The sequence below is a fragment of the Acanthaster planci genome, linkage group LG01 (assembly GCF_054643075.1).
Source record: "Acanthaster planci isolate LZ-2023a linkage group LG01, COTS_SCS, whole genome shotgun sequence".
Lineage (NCBI taxonomy): Eukaryota > Metazoa > Echinodermata > Asteroidea > Valvatida > Acanthasteridae > Acanthaster > Acanthaster planci.
Window position 1 is genome coordinate 34,834,757 of NC_141777.1, and position 21,874 is coordinate 34,856,630.

Consider the following 21,874-nt stretch of genomic DNA (forward strand, 5'->3'; position numbering starts at 1 on the left):
AAAGTTGAATTTGACATAGCCAGAGAAACTGCTTAATTCAAGAGGGCGCTCTGCTACATATCGAGAATTTATACAGCAAACAGATAAATAACCTCGGCCCATATACAGCATGTGCGATGCGCTTAGTCTGTAACTAAGTTCAATAGACCTTTGAGCACTTAAAACTTTTTTAAGGCAAGTTGAACTCCAGGTGCAATGGCGACAGCTACAAAGGTTCGTTGTTCCTTTGATAGTGTTAATAATGTAACGCCCCAACTATAACATAAGTCCCAACTATTAGTATTACGGACAGTCCCAACTGTAGTGCTGCAGTTGGGCTTGCCCAACTATTGTAGACTAATGTCTTTGGAAAATGTCTCAACATTATCTAAGTCAATGTGTCTCACACTTGACACCATTCATCTAAAATGTGGCTCTTCATCTAGCCCTATGACCAATGACATGACATTTGCAAACAATATGACTTTGGCACATGCTGGGCACATCCTGCACACGGGACCTCTCTGCCCTAGTTGGGCTGGCCCAACTGTAGCACTCTAGTTGGGACGGGCCCAACTATTGTTATGTGTGGAGGGTTATTATGGAGCCAGGACGACCTGCATTTAGGTGACAACATCAGCTACTCTTTTATTTCCAACGTGAGCTCTGAGAACTATCCGAAAGGAGTGACTGGCTAGCGCCCTCTATGGTCTGGTATATTACAACTCTAGTTGGGACTGATGCTATAGTTGGGGCGTAACAATAACAATACTGTTGCTTCCTACCTTGGACACCTACAACAACTTGAAGGTACATGTACGATGTATCAGTCTTGGTAAGGGCCCCACACATGCCAGAACTGTAGGGTCCGACGTCTACCCTGCTCCCACGAAGCGGGGCGGACGTCGGACCCCACAGTTCTGGGGTCGGTATGGTAAGGACATGAATAAGAAAGGATGAATAGTGCAAACCTAGGGCCTCCGCAGCCCAGGTTGGACGACGTGTACATTGCATTGCGACTAACTGTTAGCATGGTCAGATGGTTAGACGTCATCCAACCTGGGCTAGGGCCTCCGTAGGTTTGCTTCATGAGTTCATGGCTAGAGCATGATGTAGAGCCGCCCGACCTAACAAAGCTAGCAAACTTGGCCTAGCCTAAATGGTGATGGTGACTGAGTTGATATGTGATGATTCCTAGCTCCATGGTTTGACATACCACTGACGTACAGAGGGTGGAGGTAGGGGTAAGATTTAAAGTTTGAATTCCAGACATTAGGATGGTTGAAAAGAAATCAGCCTTTACAACATGTAGGCCCTACAACACATATTAAATTAGGTTGTGCAGAACAATTGTTTTAGAAGTAAGTCGTCTGGGCTGACTGATATTGCTTCTTGCGATGGCGTGACTGGGTACCATACATGTATATCTTTAGGATCTAAGGGCATAAAGGGGGTGTGACATCAAAAAATGTGGAGACCACTTATTATAGCAGATGCACCCAGATTTGGGTGTTTGGCTAGTTTTGTTCCATTTGGCACTTGTTAATTCCATACCAGTATTTGCCTGCATCAGCACTATCAAGGATTAGTGATATATTAATGCAAATGAGTATATTGAATAGTTCTTAAATTCATTGCAACTTTGTAACTGTAGGCTTAATTATTATTTCAGTCAAAGAGCCATGTGAGAGTATGACCACTTGAGAGAATGGCCTGTGTTTATTCATGTACATGTAGTTCATGTCATACAAAGAAATATTAGATGGGCATATTAGTACATTTGAATCTGCATAATATAGAAATTATGAGAAGTAGGCATGTATGTATGTACATGTACATATACTATGCATTCAGGAAAATCACTTTCTTTCAGCAAGTTGAAACTTAACCTCATAGGTCATGAAGCTTGAGCCTCATAGAACATTTTCAAAGCTTGTATTTTGTATTTTGCGGTAAATTCTTCAAATGAAAAAGTGTTCAAATAATATAGATTTTATTGAAAATGACTTTCGGTGAACATAAATTTTATTTTAGTTTGTGTTTAGTTTAAAGGTCCCACGTGGAAGTGTGAAAAAATAGCATCGTTAATAAGTTATGTTTTTCCTCTTGTTTTTCACAGGTTGAATTTGCTGTACAGATGACATGTCAGAAATGTGTTGATAGCATCCAGAAAACATTTGAAGGAGTTGATGGTTAGCCCATAGACAGTGCTGTTTTAGAATGAGATTCAGAAAGATTCCAGCTTGTGTAGTTTTTAAAAGAGCCCCTGAAAACCTTCCCATATCTGGTTACAAGAAAGCGACCCACATGTTATTTGAAATGCCTCCACGGGATCTAGTTTTCCCTGGGAGGAGTGTTGTTCATGCACTCTTGCCAGCATAAAAGCTATAAAATAAAGTAATATCAACTATGTAATGTGCTGTCTGACCATCCTTCCATTTGTGCAGTAAAGACAAAGTTAGTTGAATAAGAATGTACATTGTATATATTGACTTCCAATTTTTTCTTGTCTCTTTCACATCCAACTCATGATTTTGTAAGTTTATAACAAATTCTTCAATTTCGAAGAATGACTATGCATGCAAATTACCTGGCTAACAAATAAAACGTTTGAAGTCAATATCAATGATATTTCCAGGTCAAATTCCACAGGGACACACAATGTCACATTTTTGCACCCAGAATGGCCCATATGAACCGGTACTTATTTTTTTTAGTAACTGACAATCCCAAAATCTACAAATCGTTACCATTCCCTACCTAATTTCCACCACCCCTCCATTTGTTAAGACAGTTTCAGTTATAAAAGAATTGGCATCTGTAGTGTAGTTTGCCATTCCCCAAATCAGCTAAAATCCACTAAAATGTTGATCCGATGTTGATGGATGGTTGATGGATTCAAGAGTCCACTGTTTTCTTGGCTTTGGTCTCTTAGTGTGCGGACTGTGGCTCGTGTACCAGATTCTGATTGTTTAGGTCCCGATCAAAATCTCACAAGATACATCCATGAAGATTTATATTTCTTTAAAAGAATATGTTCAGTCCATCAAGATAAATGCGATCACTTCCTTTTTCTTGGTTTGTAATAAAAAAAATCTGATGTTCTGTAATGTCTCCAACCCTAATGTTCTAGGAGTGTCCTCCTTGGACATCAACCTGGCCCAGGAGCGGGTGGTCATTGAGAGCATCCTGCCATCCTCGCAGCTGCTGGAGCTCCTTGAGAGTACGGGCAGAAGGGCTGTCGTCAAGGGACAAGGGTTGGCTTCTGGTGAGAGAAGGGGGCATTGATGACGGGGCTGGCTGTATTCAGTATTACCATCACAAGATCAGGCACACGACTGTTCACATTATACCTGTCACAAACCCAATCACAAGTGGCAGGGTGGACAGTGTCAAAGGAATGCTCTGTTGCTGTCACTTTGAATGACTAGTGACTCGAAATCAGAATGAAGGGTGTGCGTTGGTCTTGTGGCAGTCTTAAGAGGTTTCAGTTACAAGACGGGCCGTAATGTGGATCATCAGGATCAATCGAAATGTGGTCTTCTCACTTCCAGCTCTCATGAACAGGTCTAGTTCAGAAATGTTAGTAATAGTCATGCCTTCAGACAACATAATGGTCCATCGCCTAAAAGCACTGCACTTATACCATTCCAGTCTTTTGCTTCAGACTAAAATCACTTCATTCTCTTGCAAGCATTTGACAACTCCCCTGGGTCTGTGGGGAATCTCATTACATCTGGCATCTAGTCTACTAAGTTCTGTTGACAGTCACTGCTCTCACAACTGCTTCTCACTGCATCTTTAAAAGTTGTGTGAAATTCTCTTGAAACCATTCAAAGCAGCTAACATAACGACATTTTTCAAAGCCATATCTGACTCATTAACACTCTTCCTCCTACCAGGAAAGCATCTTGGTGCAGCCGTGTCTGTCCTAGACACCCCCCACAATGGCCCAGTGATGGGAGTTATACGAATGGTCCAATTGGCCGACAATCAGTGTGTCATCGAGGGGACAGTTGATGGTCTCACACCAGGGGCGCACGGACTGAATATCCATGAATTTGGTGACATCTCGGATGGTTGCAACAGGTAATGTTCAGATTTCATGGCCCAGTCCAACAGCGTTTCTGAGCTGGGATCCTTCACTAAACACTGCATTAAATATTACATTTCCACTTGCCATAAAATTTAAGGAAATGATGTTGAACGTTTTACATGTTGAAGAGCATTTGGGAATGTGGTGGAAAGTTGGAAGTATTTAAGTCCCAGTTTGCCTTAACCTTACCCCCTGCCTGCTTTGGCTAGAAACCCTGCCAGACGCATCAAACTGCATCATTTGTCCAAGTGGCTTGCATGCCCAATATATCGACAAGATCCAACAGGTCAACTCTTTCCAAGGCCAAACAGCCTAGGAGTCTGTAGTTGCCAGTTACCACAACATCCAATAGTGGCATTTTCAATGAGACTAGTCCCTGTTGTTTCTACAAGACCAATTTGTCCGGCTGCTGTTGATTGCCAAATGCATCAAAATGCATCAGGCTTTTCCACCTGTGCTGCATCTGGCAGGGTTAGGGTTAAAGGTCATTTAGTCATTTGTGCATTGTGTTTGCTTGAGGAACAGAATGTTGCAAATCTTAAGAAGAATGTTTTACACCCAACATTGTGAAGTTTTGAGCTCAGTGAATGCTGTACAGTTATAATCCCATGAAAAGCAATATTCTAGTTTCTTAATTTCAAATCAATAGTTGCCAATCATGTTTCTAATTGCACCAAATTCAATATCTGGAACAATTTCATTCAGGTGACTGCAGCTAAATGATGTTAAGCACTGAACGGATGAATTACAGCAACCGTGCATGCGCTTTGGCCAAAAAAAAACTAGGCCCTATTGGCTATATCCAAAAATCCACCTTTAGACACATCATTAAAAGTGACTTTCTTCCACTGCCTTCTTCAAAATGACGCTTGCCTGAAAGAATTATTTCACAGGGGGCCTGTATGCTTGTCAACAATAATTTTGGCAGTTACTTTATGGACAGCTGCTAAAGTGGGCCATTTCCAATCTTCATCTTATTTTACAAAAGTAACTAGTTATCATTTGTTTACTTTCTGTATCAGTTGTGGCATGCACTTTAATCCCACCAACTCAAGACACGGAGGACCAGAGGATAATGAAAGGGTAAGATTAAGTGGGCGTGGCTACAAAAACAATAAACGCGTCAAGAAGTGAATCATAACCTTCTTGCTTCAGCAAATTGTTTGTGTGAGAAAGGATAAGAATGTATAACTTCAGTGTCCGTCCCACTTGGTTATCCGGTTGGAAAGTCCTGTCAAATGTAATTTAATTTTGATAAAATACCTGACCTGAATCTGAATATGTTTTTGATGTATAAAAAAACAGAAACTTGCTTCTTTTTTCTCTCTGCAGCACAACGGAGACTTGGGGAATGTGATTGCTGATGATGATGGGCGTGCTAGATTCCGTATGAAGAATGACAGAATTAAGGTCAGAGCTGGCAAGTTGGGTTTGCCAACCATCTCTTTCAGACTGAACATGCAGATAGCTCGCTATCAGCTCTCCCCTTGAAGAACGTTGATGTAATAAAGGCAGGATCTACATGCAAGTCACTGCCAGACCTGGGAGGAAATGAACTAGTCATGTTCATTGTGTCATCAGCTTCCAGTGCTGTAGCCCTGTTGCACTCTGTAACCACTCAATTCGTTTTAAACATTTCTGGTCTGAGTAACACATCGACTGCCAACCTGACATATCTTGATGTACATTCCCCACAGCAACAATAATGGGAGGCACCCCCTGGATGCAAATTTCTGTAGTCCTGGACCGAGTATGATTAGAACTAATAACTACTTTCAGTTGCTTCGTGACATTTTCTTCGTCTTGGGGCCTTTTCAAATAGGTATACTTATTAGACTCCTCAGATAATCGTTAATTGTTAAACGTATTAAGGTGTGGGATGTGATTGGACGCTGCATGGTCATCCACAGCGGTAAAGACGATCTGGGCGGAGGTGGAAACCCCAACTCCAAAACTGACGGCAACAGCGGCCCGGGGTAGGTTGCAGCAAGAGTGAAAGCCTTGACTGGCATCTTTCCTCAGTACTCTCCCTCAGCCCTTTTGCTACACTGGCTGCATGCCTACAGTGTGCTGTGCAGATGTGACTGATCACTGATGTGCAAGGCTCTATTTGTGCCCCCCCCCCAAAAAAAAAACTGCCAGAGGGCGTATGTCCCCAACTTGGCTTTAACCCCTTCCGGCCGGGATTCTTTTGACTGTGACTGCTGGGCTGCGGTATGCTCAGAATGCAAAGCCCTGTCCAGCAGCAGGCCCACATTGAAACCGCAGGTGCATAATGAATAGAGTGCACATGTAAGTGGGGTATGCACTAATCCTCACACAAAGCTGTGGCTTTCGATGGTTTCCGGGATGAAGGGGTTAAAGATATATTTCCATTTTGAAAATGTTTGTAAGAATTTCCCTTGTGTATTGGTGTATGCCTACCCTTATGCACATTCGCCATTCTTAAACCAGAGGACAGTGTGGTCCATGCTCAGGTGAAAGTCTACAGTTGAAAATCATGTACAAAATAAGATGGGGGGATTTCTTTCTGCAACATTGAAGCATATCCGCACAGCAGAGTATCCACAGACTTTCTGCACTTTCTGTGGTGCGTAGGCGTGGGCTTGAGTTACTCTGCAGACTTAACGTGTTGTGTAAGTTCTTTGAAATGTTAATATCAAAGTATCATTAAGTCCAGTCACTCGTAATATTTTCTTTCCTGCAGACTTGCCTGTGGGATCATCGCAAGATCGGCCGGACTGTTTGAAAACACCAAGAAACTATGCCAGTGTGACGGAGTGTCCGTGTGGGACGAAAGAGATGTTCCATTGGCTGGCCCGAGTCGACAACAGCACGGCCAGAAGCAGAGCCAGTTGTAGCGCTGTGCAGTGATTGGTGTGCGCACAAATCCCACTTAAATAAATATTCATATCCCAGCAAATATTCAACAGTGACAACATTCAAGAGCAATTCGATATTTGAACAGATCGGCTGAAATTACAAAGTATTCTTCCAAGGAGTATGGATGCAGTAGGAACCAATGAACAATCATGCGAGTCACACGTTGGGGAAATCACTCAAAGTTGTTAGTAAAATGTATCTTTTCACTGACATCCACCACTAATGGCATTTACCTTCATAATCTCACAGCTTAATGTATGAAACAACGCATGTACACAACTTGATTTACGCAAGTTATATAATAAAACGTATGTGTGAAACATTTTTCTGTTCAGTTTAACTTTGCTTAATATACAGCAGCAGAAAAAAACACCAGAAATCAAGTCGGTGCTTAGAGTATGGCCATTTCACAGACCTCAGATAAAGTGTGGGCTAGGTCTGGACCCTTCCAAACTGCACGCACTATGAAAACCTAATCCTTTGACAGGAGAGAAGGAACCCTGCTAGTAGTGTAAAAGTTCAGACCTAACAAATAAATTCCATTTGATCTAGACCTTGACAGAAACCAATTCTTGGGAAACTGACTGAAGGACTGAACCAGCTGATTGAAAACTCTGTTTGACATCACTGTGTTCACACTTCAGACAATTAAAGAAACCAGGAAATAGAAATATTTTTATAAATTTTACTAAAAACCCTTGAAATTGCATCTTTGGGTTTCAATCAACCTGATTTTCATTTTTTTTTTGCAATTTTAACCCATATTTTGATGCTTTATTGGTTTTATGCTAATGTTATTTGCATATTCACGAGCAGAACTATGATGTCATCCAAGGCACTGAATCTCGATGTTGCACCAATTTGTGCACAGAAAATTTCTAGATTTTTTTAACCACTGCTATGGCAGATTTCATTTTCTTTGGCAGTTTATTGCTGTGTAAGTATATGGCAATAATCCAGCAAAAATCACTTCCACATAAATGTTCCCAGATAGCAAATTTGGGGTTCGCAATTTGAACATGAAAACATGCAACGTGAACCATGTCTTCCTGGATTTACATCAAAGCAAAAGCGCCCTCACTTGTCCAGAAATGCTTGGTCAATTTTTAATGTTTGAAAAAGTGCATCGATCAGTTCATGTAACTCAAAAAAGATGTCCAACAGTCTTCATACATGGAAGAAGAGTACAGAAATACACAAAAAGTGATTCTAAGATAAATTCATTTCCTGGTTCCTTTAAGCTCCTTTTTGTATATGTTATGTATTATGGATTTGATTAATACTTTTAAAAGAAAATTATGATTGAAAGAAAAAAATTATTTTGAAACAAAAACAGTGGATTTCAACACCATGATGCCTGTGCTTGCTAAATTAACTTGAAATCTGCATGATGTATAGATAATATCTGGATTTTGCCACAGATACAAAATTCTGTGAGGACAAAAATTGGGAATAAATCTACGAGCAGAAATTCTCTATTCTCTCTCAGTATGTGGGGCTTACTCCCTCTACAAATTCCTAGAAGCAAGCAATGAACGCAATGTGAAAAGAAACTAGCTTCTATGTAAGGACATGCGTTCAGAATTTGTACCATAAGGCACATCTATAAGGTGTAAATAATCTTGAAAATAAATTGGAATACTTTTTAAGTGAGAATGACACCTTTTGTTCATTCACTGTCGTTGCAATTGTTTGAAATGATCTTATTTCATTGTAATAAACAGAAATTGGGAAACTAAGACTCATCAAGTTTCGTAGAGATCAGAACCAGAATATTCCTAGTATGGTGCCATAAATTTGGATTGAAGTTTTTATACATAATCCTCCACTTATAATGGTGTTAGCAATGATTTCGCTTTTTTAGTCTTAACAGTTGAAAAGTCAACACAGCATTCCAAGACTTGGCTTTACGTTATGGATTCAAGACTGTACAGGCCAGCAACCATCAATTTACACAGACCTTTCTGTTCCGTCTTTTTTTAGGGACAGAGAACATATCACTGAGGTTGCTGTACAGTGCTAGATTGTAACAAAGTCAAGGAGGTTCATATATGCTGGGGTAGCACTGGGTAAATCGTCAGTTCATAACCAAATAACCTGCAGTAATCTGGCTTATCATACTCTATGCAGAATCTTATCCCAGCATGATGAAATGGTTTGTTGAAGCAATCCCCTCGTCATGAGCTTTTTGGCCGAGCTCTGAGGTTGTAGCCATGTTTCTTGGCATCCCCCTTTCGACAGCCTCGCAGGAGAAGTTCAATTGTCCTTTGCAGCACAGACGGCAGCACGTTGAGCTCTTTCTCTAGCATGGCAATATTTGTAACAATAGCCTCTGAGCACAGCCTGTATATCAAAGAACAGTTGTGTTTAAAACAGCAGTTGTGGATTAGAACACTAAACCTCCTCCCTCGGAAGCTGAAGAGCGGGGATCTCGGGCTTTCAAATATAGGGTCAAATTTTTTTTTAGGACAAAAGTAGAATTTTGGAGAACAAAGCAAGGATAAACGTAGGACTTCTTTAGGCTGTCAGGAAGTTTTTGTTGCTATCCTTTCGGTAGCATAGTAACCTTACTTGGCATATTCTGTGTGCAAAACACTTCAGCTCTATTTTCCAAGCTCCTGAAAGAGCTTCACTACCAGAGATCTGCAATGACCACCAACTCGTGCACCCAAGACATTCCCTGAGTGATTTTCATTTGAACTGTTCCAGGAGATTACATATGTGGGAGTTGTGGGACAAGTTGGAGTCTCAAGACATGAGAAGGAAAATCAAGAGCAAGATAAGAACTAGGGATAAAGCCAGAAATGTGGGAATACTTGCAAGCTTGAGATTTGGACAGTTAAAGTGTGCACAGAGAGACTATCATTGTTTCCTCAATATGAAAATCTGGTCAGCTTGGCAGAATTTCACTGAACTGGGGATCAACACCGGCCCCGATGCTCAATAAAAATACCCCCCCCCCGACGGACCTTTTCAGGTTCTTGGGGCTGAAGAAGAATTTGAAGATCTTGCTGGAGTGGACACTTCTCTCGTAGGGATCCAGGAGGTCATTGCTACATCCTCCAAAGACCACCACTTCCCCTGCATCAACGCCACTCACCGCAGTGTGCCATATTCTTGAACAGGGAATAAAAAAATGACAAAAGCCAGCTTACTGATTGAAGTATTATGGGGGAAACTCTATCAGAAAAATCGTGTAGGTATGTACAAACAAAACAGTGTTCTTTGGGGTCTTATCTCTTGCCAGGTTATGAAATTGTCAGACTTTTTAGAAAGTGTTGGGTTTTTCAAGATGTGGTTCCTGAACTTCAAGATTTTGGTCTCAACCTTAAGAATCAGGGTCTCAGGTATAAGGAGTCCACTCAACGAGGGCAACGACTTGGGCTCCGTGTTCTTTATCATGGACTCAAAGGTTATACTCCAGACCTCATGTGGTACCTTTCCATTTATGAAAATACGTCTTAACTGCCCAGTGTATCCTACGTGCAGGATGCAAAGGTGCGTGACCTCACCTGAGATCTAACAGCAATGAAATGGCTTTTATGATAACAATGTCACGTTTACACTTCCCACTGTGAAAGTGTACAGAACTTACCTTGTATCTGAGGGTAAACTTTCCTGTTGGTGCCATGTTTTATTTTCCACGTCCAAGACCCACACATCATCTGCGATGGAAGAGAAACAAGCCAGTCTCTCGGAAAATTGGTTTTAAAATTTTAACTGACCTTTGCTCATTCACCACCTGCCCAGTCAGTTCCATATGGTAAAGCCCCTACCTGAAGTCGGACAATGTCGGCTGCTTTAATGAGGAAATAATCCATGTTCTCTGATCTGTGAGAGGTCTACAGGAAACCTTACATACTTCATATCTCCCCAGTACATTGTGCACACTTCAAAGTGAGAGAAATGCAACTGTATTAAACCTCCTTGCTCATGGACTTAACATTATGTTGTATTGAACAGATCTGAGCCCACTTTTTTTTTTCCATTTCATTTTTGACTTTTATTCAGCAAAAAAAATTAGCAAATTTAATCAGCAAATTGGTGACAGTGTGTGTTACGTCTTGAGTTGGCAAGACTTTAACATGTTAATCACCTCTGAAACATCCCAGAGTCAGAGTGACTAAATTTTACACTCTACTTCGAAAGCAAGTGACTTACTCAGTGGCACGCCTTCTGTACTGTAGCCACCATAGACTAACAGGTGTCTATCGCTGACGGGGGCCATGCAATGCCAAGAACGTCCCATCGGAATATCACCACTCACTGGGTTTAAGCTGCATGGGGGGAAAGGATTGTTGTAATTCTCGAGCATTTCTGCCGATGTTTGTACTTTACATTGTGACAGGTTGGAAATGTCTTTATTGCTCATCGAATGCTACCATGTGCACGCCATCTCCAAAAATGAACTTGCCTTTCAACCCACTGCAAGGTGTCCAGGTTTAAGACGTGGAGGTCATTCATCCGACTGCCCTCAAAACGACCCCCAAACAAGTACCCTTTATTGCCGATAACAGCAGCAGCATGAGCAGCTCTTGGACATGGTTGATAACCCTGCGAGTGAGGTAAGTGAATACGAAAAAAAGAAGTCTACAAGGAGGTCTCAGAAGCACGATGGAAAATCTGCACAGAGTTTCAAACACAAGACTATGCTTCACCCAGCTAGGAGCATTCCTTTCTCACAAAGATGATCACAATCTGTGCACATTCAGTTGAAAACTGATTGCCCACACTCAATGCCACGCACACACTGGAACCAGTCTGTGCAAACAATATGGCCTTCCTTGGTTACCAGGTTGGAATCCATATACATGCACGCACTACGACATTCAGTGCTAGGATTAGATGGCGTATATCTGCACTCCACAGAATCAACACTGAAAAGGATATTGCCTGTTACATTGTTACTTATACCTTTATTTGTACATGAGTCCAAGAGTTTTCTGTGATGTTGTACACGACTAAATGGTTGTTCCATCCCCTGGTCTGATTAAAGGAAAGAGAACAAAATTAACTGATTTGCCTGTGTATGCATTATACTAAAAGAATACATGTTTAAGACCAGCTCAGGAGAATGGAAACGACTAATGTCCGAGCTAGGAACTTTGCAAAATCCAAACACATGACGTAAACCTGTGGAAAAATTCTGAGCTAGATCAAAATTAGGGCCTCAAAAACTTAGGACATCATGGCCATGTAAAGCAATGGAAGCAGAAGTCTGGAGCCATTGAAATGAGAGATAGCCAGGAGAGGATTTTGACATTTTTAGGACAGTTGACAGATAAAAATCTCATGAAAAACATCAATTTCGAAAAGATGAATTGTAGTTTTTTGTTTCCGCACTCTTGCTTGATGATACAAAGAGGCATATCAGAGGCCAAATATTGTGGCTGGCTTCAATTACTGTGAAACTGGCAGGATAAAATCAAAACTTTAAACAAATTGATGCAGACCAATCTGACGACCAGAATAAGAAGCCATCACAGATACCAAATTTACATGCTGATATTATACATACATTAAATGCCTCATCAACTAATTGGGTGTTGTGACTTGCCAATATGCCTGCAATAGGTACTGAAGTAATTGTTCTAGTGATGGTGCCTCTCTGGATTTAGTTGATAGGGCAAGACTACTTTGAAAGTGACCGACCTATGGTATGAATGTCACACTTTTGTGTATTGCATGATGTCTATTTTCAGTACTTACTGGTGACCAGACGTTTAGAGATGAGAGATCAATTCGCCACTGACCTACTCCATCCATAGTTACATCTTCATTGTCTGGGGGTGGCCCGAACCCTCCAAAGAAGACAAGCCTGGGAAGACAGGTCAAGTTTGGTCGGATTTTTAAGTTTGGTGAAGTGATTGCAGGGTTTGCAGCATTTCAGGAGAACAGAATTCCCTGACTTTTCCTCAAGGCTTGGGTTCTTCTGGGCTGCAATGTATGGTGCTTACGGCATTTAGCATGGAACTTAACTAGATAATCATGATATGTTAAAATAAGCTGCACTTCATTGAACGGACGATTGATACTGATGAGATTTTGCCTTGTGGGGTTCTATCAGTAAATGAGCTAGGATTGGGAAAGAGGAGAAAAGTTTATTTCTTGACAACTTATTTTGAGTTAACACTAAGAGACGGGAGGATCCGCCTCTCCCGCAACATTTTTTCCAATACTGCTGCAGTGCATTTTTTCCAGGAGTTGAGCCTTGAGGAGTTTTTAGAGCAACTCTTTGCGGTCATTTTGACATCCTATTTACAAAAATCTAACATACATGTACCATTCTCGTGCAGCATGCATTGCCCCGAGACGGGTCACCCCAAAAAGGTTTACTTTTTCCACTGCGGTGCTCAATGCACGTGTAGTGGCACACATAAAGCGATGAACTTCAAATGACCGTAACAACAATACCATATGTCCAATTGAGTTCAAACATCAAACATTTGTAATGAAAAGGAGAGTCTATACATGCGTGTCAATTTTTAACAAAATCAAGCGTGGCACAGCCGAGTTCTTGGGGGCAGAATTTCCTCCCCCCTCCCCCGGCTGAATTGGGCCAAAGTAACCTGGCTCTTTTAGGGTTGAAAAAGGAAAGTACTCCATTTCACAAGCCATGCTTTTCAGTGGAAAAATGAAGTAATGTTTTTTCAACGTTTTTGTTTCCCTACATTATAACAAATTCACAAGAAATTACTGTTGACTTAAAACAAAAGAAAAATGGTACACTAGAGTGAACAGAATGAATTTTAGGAAGCTCAGACCAGATGGGGCTGGGGATAAATATTTGTGAATTTTGAATGATGTCAATTTAAACAAGTCTTCACATGTGCTGTAATTGCAACCATCACAAGACCAGACACAAGACTGGTCACAGCAACAGTGTGAGCAGTGGCACAGGGGAGCTTTCGTTGCAGTTAAGTCAATAGCTTGTGACTTGAATTAAGACTGGAGGTCTTGTGTTGGTCTGGTGATGGTCCTGAGAGCTCTTGGCTGAAATAGTGGTCTTCACAATGCAAGGGTTCACTTACTTGTCTCTATATGGCCAGCATGCTACCTTGTCTCTGGGTGAGGGCGCTTTTCCATTTGGCTTGAGGTGCGTCCAAACTTTGGTCTTTAAGTCTAATCTGTAGAGCTACAGAGAAAAGCAATGTGCAACACTGAACACAACTGTGCCAAAACTGCAATTGGAAATAATACAGGAAATTTGGCTGACATCTGAATGGCTGTTTCTTTTCAGGGAAACAGTTTCCTTTCTAACGGGGGTTTTCAAAGACAAGAAATTTGTTCCAAATTTCCTAAACTGACTTGCCTTGTTGGAATTACCATCAGCACTGTAGCCACCGAAGACGTACATGTGTCTGCCAATACAAGCAGCACAGCTCCCTGACATGCCTGGTGGGCTTTTGCGGGTAGACCAGACATCCCTGAAAGGAGATTAAGAAGTCTAACCTTAGGGGAAAAATTACAAATAGAGTGGCTGGTACTCAGAAAATGTTGGAAAGCATTTGTAGTGGGCAATGTAATGCCACAGCATCACACACAGGTACTGTTCCTACTAAGATTTGGAAATGACCGGAGCTGAAGTACAATGTGATAACGTTACAGAGTTTTACAGTTAATCGAACTTCTATATGATGCCACAACTGAGTACAAAGGTTGTGCATTGTCTGATTCCCCATTCTAAAAGTGTATCCCGTTTATTAGCAAGCTCCAATGTACTGGTATTTTCACACCAGTTGAAACAGACTGAATTTGGATCTGTTTCATTTGCCTTTGATTTTCTCTGTGTAGGGGCACTTCCTGTGCCGGATTGTAGAGGGTCAATGATGTCTTATAAAGTAGACAGACATATATGATGCCAAAGCGCCATTTTTTTTCATCATAGAGGAAGGACACAGGAGGAGTTGCAACTTAGGCACTTCAAAGTGTTCAATGATGGCCGCCGCCGAGTCAGACGAATAATAGAAATCATTCCAAAATGCCTGATTACTGCCTGCTTCTCAGCCGGACAGGCGGGGCCAGGAATATCCTAGCAATACTTGTAGTTTTTTGCTTGCAATTAAATACAAATTATCGCTGTGACCAGGAAATAGAAAGAGAAAAATCCCTGATGTGAGACCTACTTTTGCCATCGTAAATAAACTTTTTAAATTTTGATAAACTGTTCCATTATCCATGCAAAGTTTGTAATTTTATTCTCCTCCGTCCAATACATCAGTGTTCAAAGACTTGGTGCGCATTTGGCTAAGACTGGCCAACAAAATGTTCACTACTTCTGGAAAGCTTAGTTTATTAGGAACAAAATGTGCAATTTCATTACAGGGAGTGATCGTGAAATCTCATCAAATACGCTTTTGTACTAATGCCATAATAAAAAGGATTCAAACAAAACACAAAATCTGTAAACGACCGGGCTATTTATTTCCAAAATTACTCCAGAAAAAAAAGCTCATTAAGGGCAATGACGGCACATACAGATTTAGGGCACACCGCTTAAAGCAAGCAACTGCGCAAGCATTAAATATGATGTTGTCGTGAGATCATACCAGGTACCAACAAAGGTTTGAATATTCAATGTCCTTTACCTCAGTACACAAAGTTTTAAGGATGCAGATTACCTGCGAAAAATTGCGGCGGCAATCACAGGGTACAAAGGGGTTTCGTGGTTATGAAACAGATGGTGCGTAGCAAGCGCTTGCTCCGCTTTGGCTATGGACATACCAGGCATGCCAGAAAGCGGTAATTGGCCAGATGTTGCAGCCCGGGCAGTTCAAACTCCTTCTGTGTCCTTCCTCTATGATTTCTATTATAGCTTCAGACAACTGTGATGTTGCTCTTCTTACCATAAGCTTGCCTCTATGTCATAACACCATAACTCACTGCCATCCAAATACTGGTCCCCCCAATGTGATTCACTGGACAAAGCAGGAAGGTCCTGAAGTGCAAACAAAAGGTCAGAACATTAGGCTCATTGTCAGAGAAAGCTTTTAAAAAAAAATTAAATCAGCAAAAGAAAACCCAGGGTTTCCTTGAATTGAGTGGCCTCCATTCTCCATGTTCAGTATCCAAACGGTATGTACACTGCATGTACACATTATCTCATAAAGAAAACCCTACCCTGATTACGCTGGTGCCCTGATGAATCCAACGATACTCATCAGCTACATGTACATGTATAAAAGTGTGAAGCCTGATGAACCAGACAGAATCTAACAGCTGCAATAATAAGAGGCCTTTTGTTCACTGCTCACATCAACAATACTCCAACAGAAAGTGCCCACTGTTGGATATTATTGAGCTTGGTAGGGTTAGGGTTTTGGGGGTGACAAAACGCATCGGGTAAAGAAACACAAAGATTGATCCTAAATTCGAACTCAGACCGCAGCAGAGGTGGAAGGCAAGGAAAGAAACACTAACCATGCCACCCTTAAACTTCAGGCCTACTTGTAACACACCACACTTACTGTATAGCCTCCCCATACAAGCATGAGGCCACCGTACGTCACAGCAACATGTCCGCTCCTTGGGACAGGCTTCAAACCCCGAGCTTGGGTGCGCCTACCTGCTGACTCCATGGCATTGACTGGAAGGAAAGTAAAAGGTCAACGACATCAACACGCCCATCAACTGCAGTGTCCCGTGATGGTGGGAAAAAATAAGGCTAACCTCTAAATAAAGACACATCCAGTAATGTTTCACTGGACAAAGGAGGACCCCCTTTTATGGCAGAAGCATTGGTCTTGTGTGGAGCGACAAGGTACAACAATCATCACAATGCTTATTGCCATAGGCAAGGGTGATGAAAAATGAAACTGACTGTGTTACCATGGTTATCGAATCTGTCAATTGGAAATTTGTCACGGCAATCTGTACTTTGAAGGCCACCACTGCATTTTGTTTCATTCACATTTTTCAACTCCTGACAAGGATTCCTATAGATGTAAAGGGTATATATTTTGACAGCGCCAGGTGACATCCTATCATTTCAGAAATCAATACATCACTAAATTCACCGTCTGAGTCCGGGTCAGCGCATGGTTTTTAGTGGTCATGGCATGGGGCTGCCGATGTGAAGACCTAGGTTCAATGTAGGACTGTACGCTGAGTTTTGTTAGTCTCGGACTTTGCAGGTCCTGCATCAATATTGCGTTGGATATGTCACGAGCTGCGATGACGCGATTCTACTGCGATAGGTCAATTATGTCAGGCATGAGCTGCATGAACATGGAGGTCAATAAGGGTCGAGAAATTATCTATAAAAATGTACCAAAATAGTAAGCCAGCCCAACTGCAGCGCTATACATACAATTGGATACCCTCAGAGAGAATCCCATATATGGATGGCGCTTGACACCCTATGTACAATATGAGACTGGTCTTTAAAAATTCAGAATGTTTTTTAAATAAAATACCTCAATATTGTCACTGCTAAATCTGACATTTCAGGACATTTTAGTGCTGTCATAAAGTTAATACTACGCCACTGCAGGGAATAATATGTGGTATCTGTAAATGCAATCCACTCCACTACACAAAAACAAAGTAAAAGACTAACCCTGAAGTCTCTCGAGTCTAGTTGTAGTTAGGCATTGTCAGGAAGTAGCTGGGATGTCGTAACTATAATGTACAGTGCATAACAGTGTCAACATGGTCAATAACATTGGTACATGTACTAGTCAGGTAGTAGGGTCTGATGTTGGTATGAAATTCTTCCCTCACATTTTATGGCACAGGACCTAGGCCCTATTACAAATTTACATGTTCAAAAAGTCTGAGAAGAATTTTTCAGACCAGTCACAAACCCTCATACGCCTACTCATTTGGGAGAGACTAAAGTTCCATACATGGACATCACTTGACGACTTGTGCACACAAAACTTGCGAGTGTACAAGACTGGTCTGAAAACTTTAAACTACATGTACGCCTATGTTCAACCATGGAGGAAGGAGGGGACCGCATTTCAGCATGTCCAGTGGACTGGCCTTGTAAAGTATGGAGCCAAGTTCTGGGTACGACCTTAGGTCTAGTATTTTAGTAGTAACATAAATGCAGTGCTCATGCTGTGTATAGGTTGACTTTTTTATTTTTGTCTCGGCCTACTATGCCTACATGATGTATCATGTACTACGCTAGCTCTACTTACATGACTTAGTCATGTTAGTGGATCAATAGTTTTCCTCTTTTCTGAATTTTGGATTCAGTAAGTACATTATGTCAGTAGAGCTTGTACTATGAAAGTACACTAGTAAGCCTACTACCACTAGCACTGACCATAGACCTGGAGGAGTGTTTTTTTCTCCTCCAGGTCTAGCCGTAACACGTTACGCCCCAACTATAGCATCAGTCCCAACTATAGTTGGGCCCGTCCCAACTAGAGTGCTACAGTTGGGCCGGCCCAACTACAGCAGAGAGGTCCTGTGTGCATGATGTGCACAGCATGTGCCGAAGTCATATTGTTTACAAATGTCATGTCATTGGTCATAGGGCTAAGTGCCACATTTTTGATGAATTTGTGTCAAGTGTGAAACACATTGACTTGGATAATGTCGAGACATTTCCCACAGGCATTGGTCAACAATAGTTGGGCCAGCCCAACTGCAGCACTAGTTGGGACTGTCCCAACTATAGTTGGGGCGTAACACACCGACTGAGTAAGACAGCTTTCTGACGTGTCTGACAAGTGACATGTCTGAGTGATGCCTGGCTTTACCATGTTTACGGAACTAGCCTATGTCCGAGTATGGAACGCTTCCTCTGGTTTGTACAAGGGGTTCAAGTGATATCTAGGCATGGAACTCTTTCCGACATATAAAACACACAAAACCTACCTAAGCTTCCTTGCTTCAAAAACCGAATGGCGTTGACCCGTCAACATCATGCTAGTCTTAGCTTCGAGACGTTGGTTTAATATACACACAATCCCGCTACCCGTACCACGGCCACGAGAGCACCTGAATGATGCTCCGAACGATCAGGGACACCGTGTACCGTACCAGCGTACCCAGGGGCAAGTTGGAGAACCTTTATTGGTCAACCATTAGTATATTTTGATTTTGTGAACAGTGTGCCGGGAAAAACGATCAACGGTCACTATTAAATGGATTAAATGGAGTGGCAGGTCTTTGGCCACAGTGATTGTTATCGCTTTTGCCTCTCCTATGCCCATCTTATATGTGATGAAAAAGAATTGGCATGAATGAATAAATAATAATGAATGGCCAGTCTCGACCATTGTGTACAGTGTACTTCGTCACGATAGCGCCCTCTCGCGGTGTGGGTTATCGCAAACGTCCACAACAACTTGAAACCAAGACTAGGCCTGTTTATGTACATGTATTTAGATATCGGGGCCGCCGACTACGCTACTAGCGCTATGCTTAAAGTTTAGGATTTTCCTTAATCACGCTGATGACTAGCCTTGTGCAAGGCGGTCTCAGTGTTTTTTTGTCGAGAGCAGGTTATCGGGCCTCACGCTTGGGACCCACAGCAAACCCGGCAAGCCACGTCGCACCAACGCTACCCGTACGATATCATATCGCTACAACTACGTACTACGGCAAACCTGCAGAGCTATACATGCAAACCATAGCCGTAAACGTACATAAGTGTACGTAGCGCAATGTATTCACGTACGTACATGTACATATAAAGCACACGTACAGTATACGTGTGGGTGTACGTGTGATGCGCGCTCGATCGGACTGGTCTCGGACAGCGCGCAACACATGCAAGAGCATGAACGCATACACACTCAGCTCGGCCATCGTGCACTAGCTAGTTGTACCGTCTATGCAGTAGGCCTGATTTGCCCAATGGATGGTCAAGGCTAAACTTTTCCTGCCTCCATGACTTAACTTAGTGTCGTTTGGCTTGAAGGCTTCGAGGATGTGGCTAGGATGAGTGCGGCAATAGCCCAGCAATAACAATGCGGTAGTTGCGATAAAAGCCGAACAGTGTCGTGTTGGTGTCACTGCCATTTGGAACGATCAGCGCGGCACGCGACATATCCCTGCTTAAGCCGAATCCAATTTGCCGAGCCGAACAGCACTAAAACTCGTGCATGGCTGTACCGCACTTTTAAAAATTGAATTACTTGAGTTCGGCACGGCAGTAGCACGGCGTATATAGCCTATAGGCACGCCAAGCCCTTAAGCACGACAGGGTGTGTCGCACTGTCCTCGTTCCAAATGGTATTGGCATTGACACTGTTCCGTTTAGCGCAACTACCCTGCTATTGCCGTGCTAGTACCAAAGTCATTTGAATGAAGTTTGGCACGGCAGTTCCACGGCGTCTAGTCATGGCCTGAGAGACGAATTGCGTCTTTTTTCTATGGGAACCAGTCATATGGGTCGAAGCAGTAGTCATGTGGTCGTGCAAGTGGCCTTAGAGAAAACCAGAAGGGTTTCAGTGGTTATCATCCGCAGCATGCTTATCATCTCCCTGGGAAATAGGGGAATCTTTCATTACAAGATTTTCCGGCCAATTTCGGAAAATGTGGAAACGAATTAGTAATAGCAGCATTCGTTTTCGAGCGAAATAGAACGAACATCAAATTCCCGTTTCTATTTAACAAATACAAATTCTATTTCAAGGAGGGTTCATTCAGTCATATAAAGTCAGCGTTCAATTTCCTAGTATTGCATTAATTTGGCAGGTTGACATTCATTTTTGCGCGAAATTGAGTGCACCTCTGCAACCCTGCATTCATCTCAATTTGAACTCAAGCTATTTCGCAAAATATGCAGGCGATTTCGCCCTGTGTTATTTAAGATATGTCTGGTCAAGAATTGGAATTCGTTTGTGTACTAACAGAAGTTACATTCGTAGAAGTGTTTAGTTGATTGGTTAAATGTTTGAATATTCACGATTGGAATAAACCATTTAGGCTGTCATTGGAAACCTAAAAACACCGGCGCTGACGGAACCTTCCTTGTGGAGGACGAAAAGTGGTCATCTGCTTTTCTGTTATCAGAATAGTAGAAAAGCTGATTTTACGTCTTCGTATCATGCAGTTTTTGACTTTTCTACTTTTCTGCTACCTCAAAAGCAGAATGATCATTTTATTGTAATGCATATTTCCACTTTTCTGCTTTTCTGCTACGACAAAAGTAGTTTTACTTTCCTCTTTTTGATGACGGCCGAAAAGTTTCGATCTGCTTTTTGCCTGTCAAACAAGCAGGAAAGTGGATTGAACGTTTTGGCGACAACCGTGAATTCAAGTTTTCAGCTTTTGTGATACCGGAGAAGCAGATTTTACATAGGTGGCCGAACAGTGGCCATCTGCTTTTCTGTCCTCAATGGGCCGTGAATGGGGTCATGAACCTGCAGGTTACCACCATTTCCGTTCGGGGGGGGTGAAGACATATAGAAACCAATGCTTAACCATGTTTTCTGCGGACCAATCCCATACGGCAGTATCAGTGTCCCTGTGAGGCAGAGAAAACAGCATCTCAAAGGAAATACAGTTTTGCAGCTATTGACACACAAGCTTGCTTGGTCCAAGGAAAGCATGTGAATCGTTCATTATAACAGATAGGGTGGACTGTAATTATTGGTTTATACGTCTTCAATCCCCAAGAAAGGAAATGGTCATAACATGAGGCTCACGACCCCGTTCACGACCCTTGGAAGGCAGAAAAGCAGATGCATGGCCACTCTTCGGCCGCCTATGTAAAACTGCTCCTCCGGTATCAAAAAAGCAAAAAAAAGTAGAATTCACGGTTGTTGTCAAAAACGTTCGATCCTCATTTCTGCCTGTTCGAAAGGTGACAAGCAGATGGCCGCTTGTCGGCCGCCAGCGAACAAAGAAAGAGTAAGCTCTGCTGTTTTGAATCAGAAAAGCAGACAAATAGAAAAATGCATAACCAAACAGTGTTCGCTCTGCTTTTTGAGGTGGCAGAAAAGTTGAAAA

General features: G+C 42.0%; 2 protein-coding genes across 3 annotated transcripts; one reads left to right on the plus strand and one right to left on the minus strand.

Moving 5' to 3' along the window:
- The first annotated feature begins 58 nt into the window (after positions 1-58).
- On the plus strand, positions 59-8,607 carry ccs (copper chaperone for superoxide dismutase). Its single transcript, XM_022235669.2, has 8 exons — positions 59-213; positions 2,099-2,171; positions 3,113-3,247; positions 3,882-4,068; positions 5,098-5,158; positions 5,408-5,485; positions 5,948-6,051; positions 6,783-8,607. The coding sequence occupies exons 1-8, from the start codon at positions 196-198 to the stop codon at positions 6,934-6,936; spliced, it is 810 nt and encodes a 269-aa protein (XP_022091361.2). The 5' UTR covers positions 59-195; the 3' UTR covers positions 6,937-8,607.
- On the minus strand, positions 7,122-19,107 carry LOC110979660 (kelch domain-containing protein 2-like). 2 transcript variants are annotated; one of them, XM_022235668.2, is made up of 13 exons: positions 18,791-19,107; positions 17,517-17,578; positions 16,426-16,544; positions 15,805-15,896; positions 14,271-14,385; positions 13,990-14,093; positions 12,668-12,776; positions 11,873-11,944; positions 11,373-11,512; positions 11,120-11,235; positions 10,554-10,623; positions 9,928-10,074; positions 7,122-9,301 (listed from the first exon to the last, which is right to left on the minus strand). In XM_022235668.2, exons 3-13 carry the CDS (start codon positions 16,534-16,536, stop codon positions 9,136-9,138), a joined length of 1,242 nt encoding a protein of 413 aa, XP_022091360.2. In that variant the 5' UTR covers positions 16,537-16,544; positions 17,517-17,578; positions 18,791-19,107; the 3' UTR covers positions 7,122-9,135. The 2 variants fall into 2 exon arrangements, with proteins under 2 accessions (XP_022091360.2, XP_022091359.2); XM_022235667.2 differs by lacking the exon at positions 17,517-17,578 and having other exon boundaries at positions 18,791-19,106.
- Positions 19,108-21,874: the final 2,767 nt, after the last annotated feature.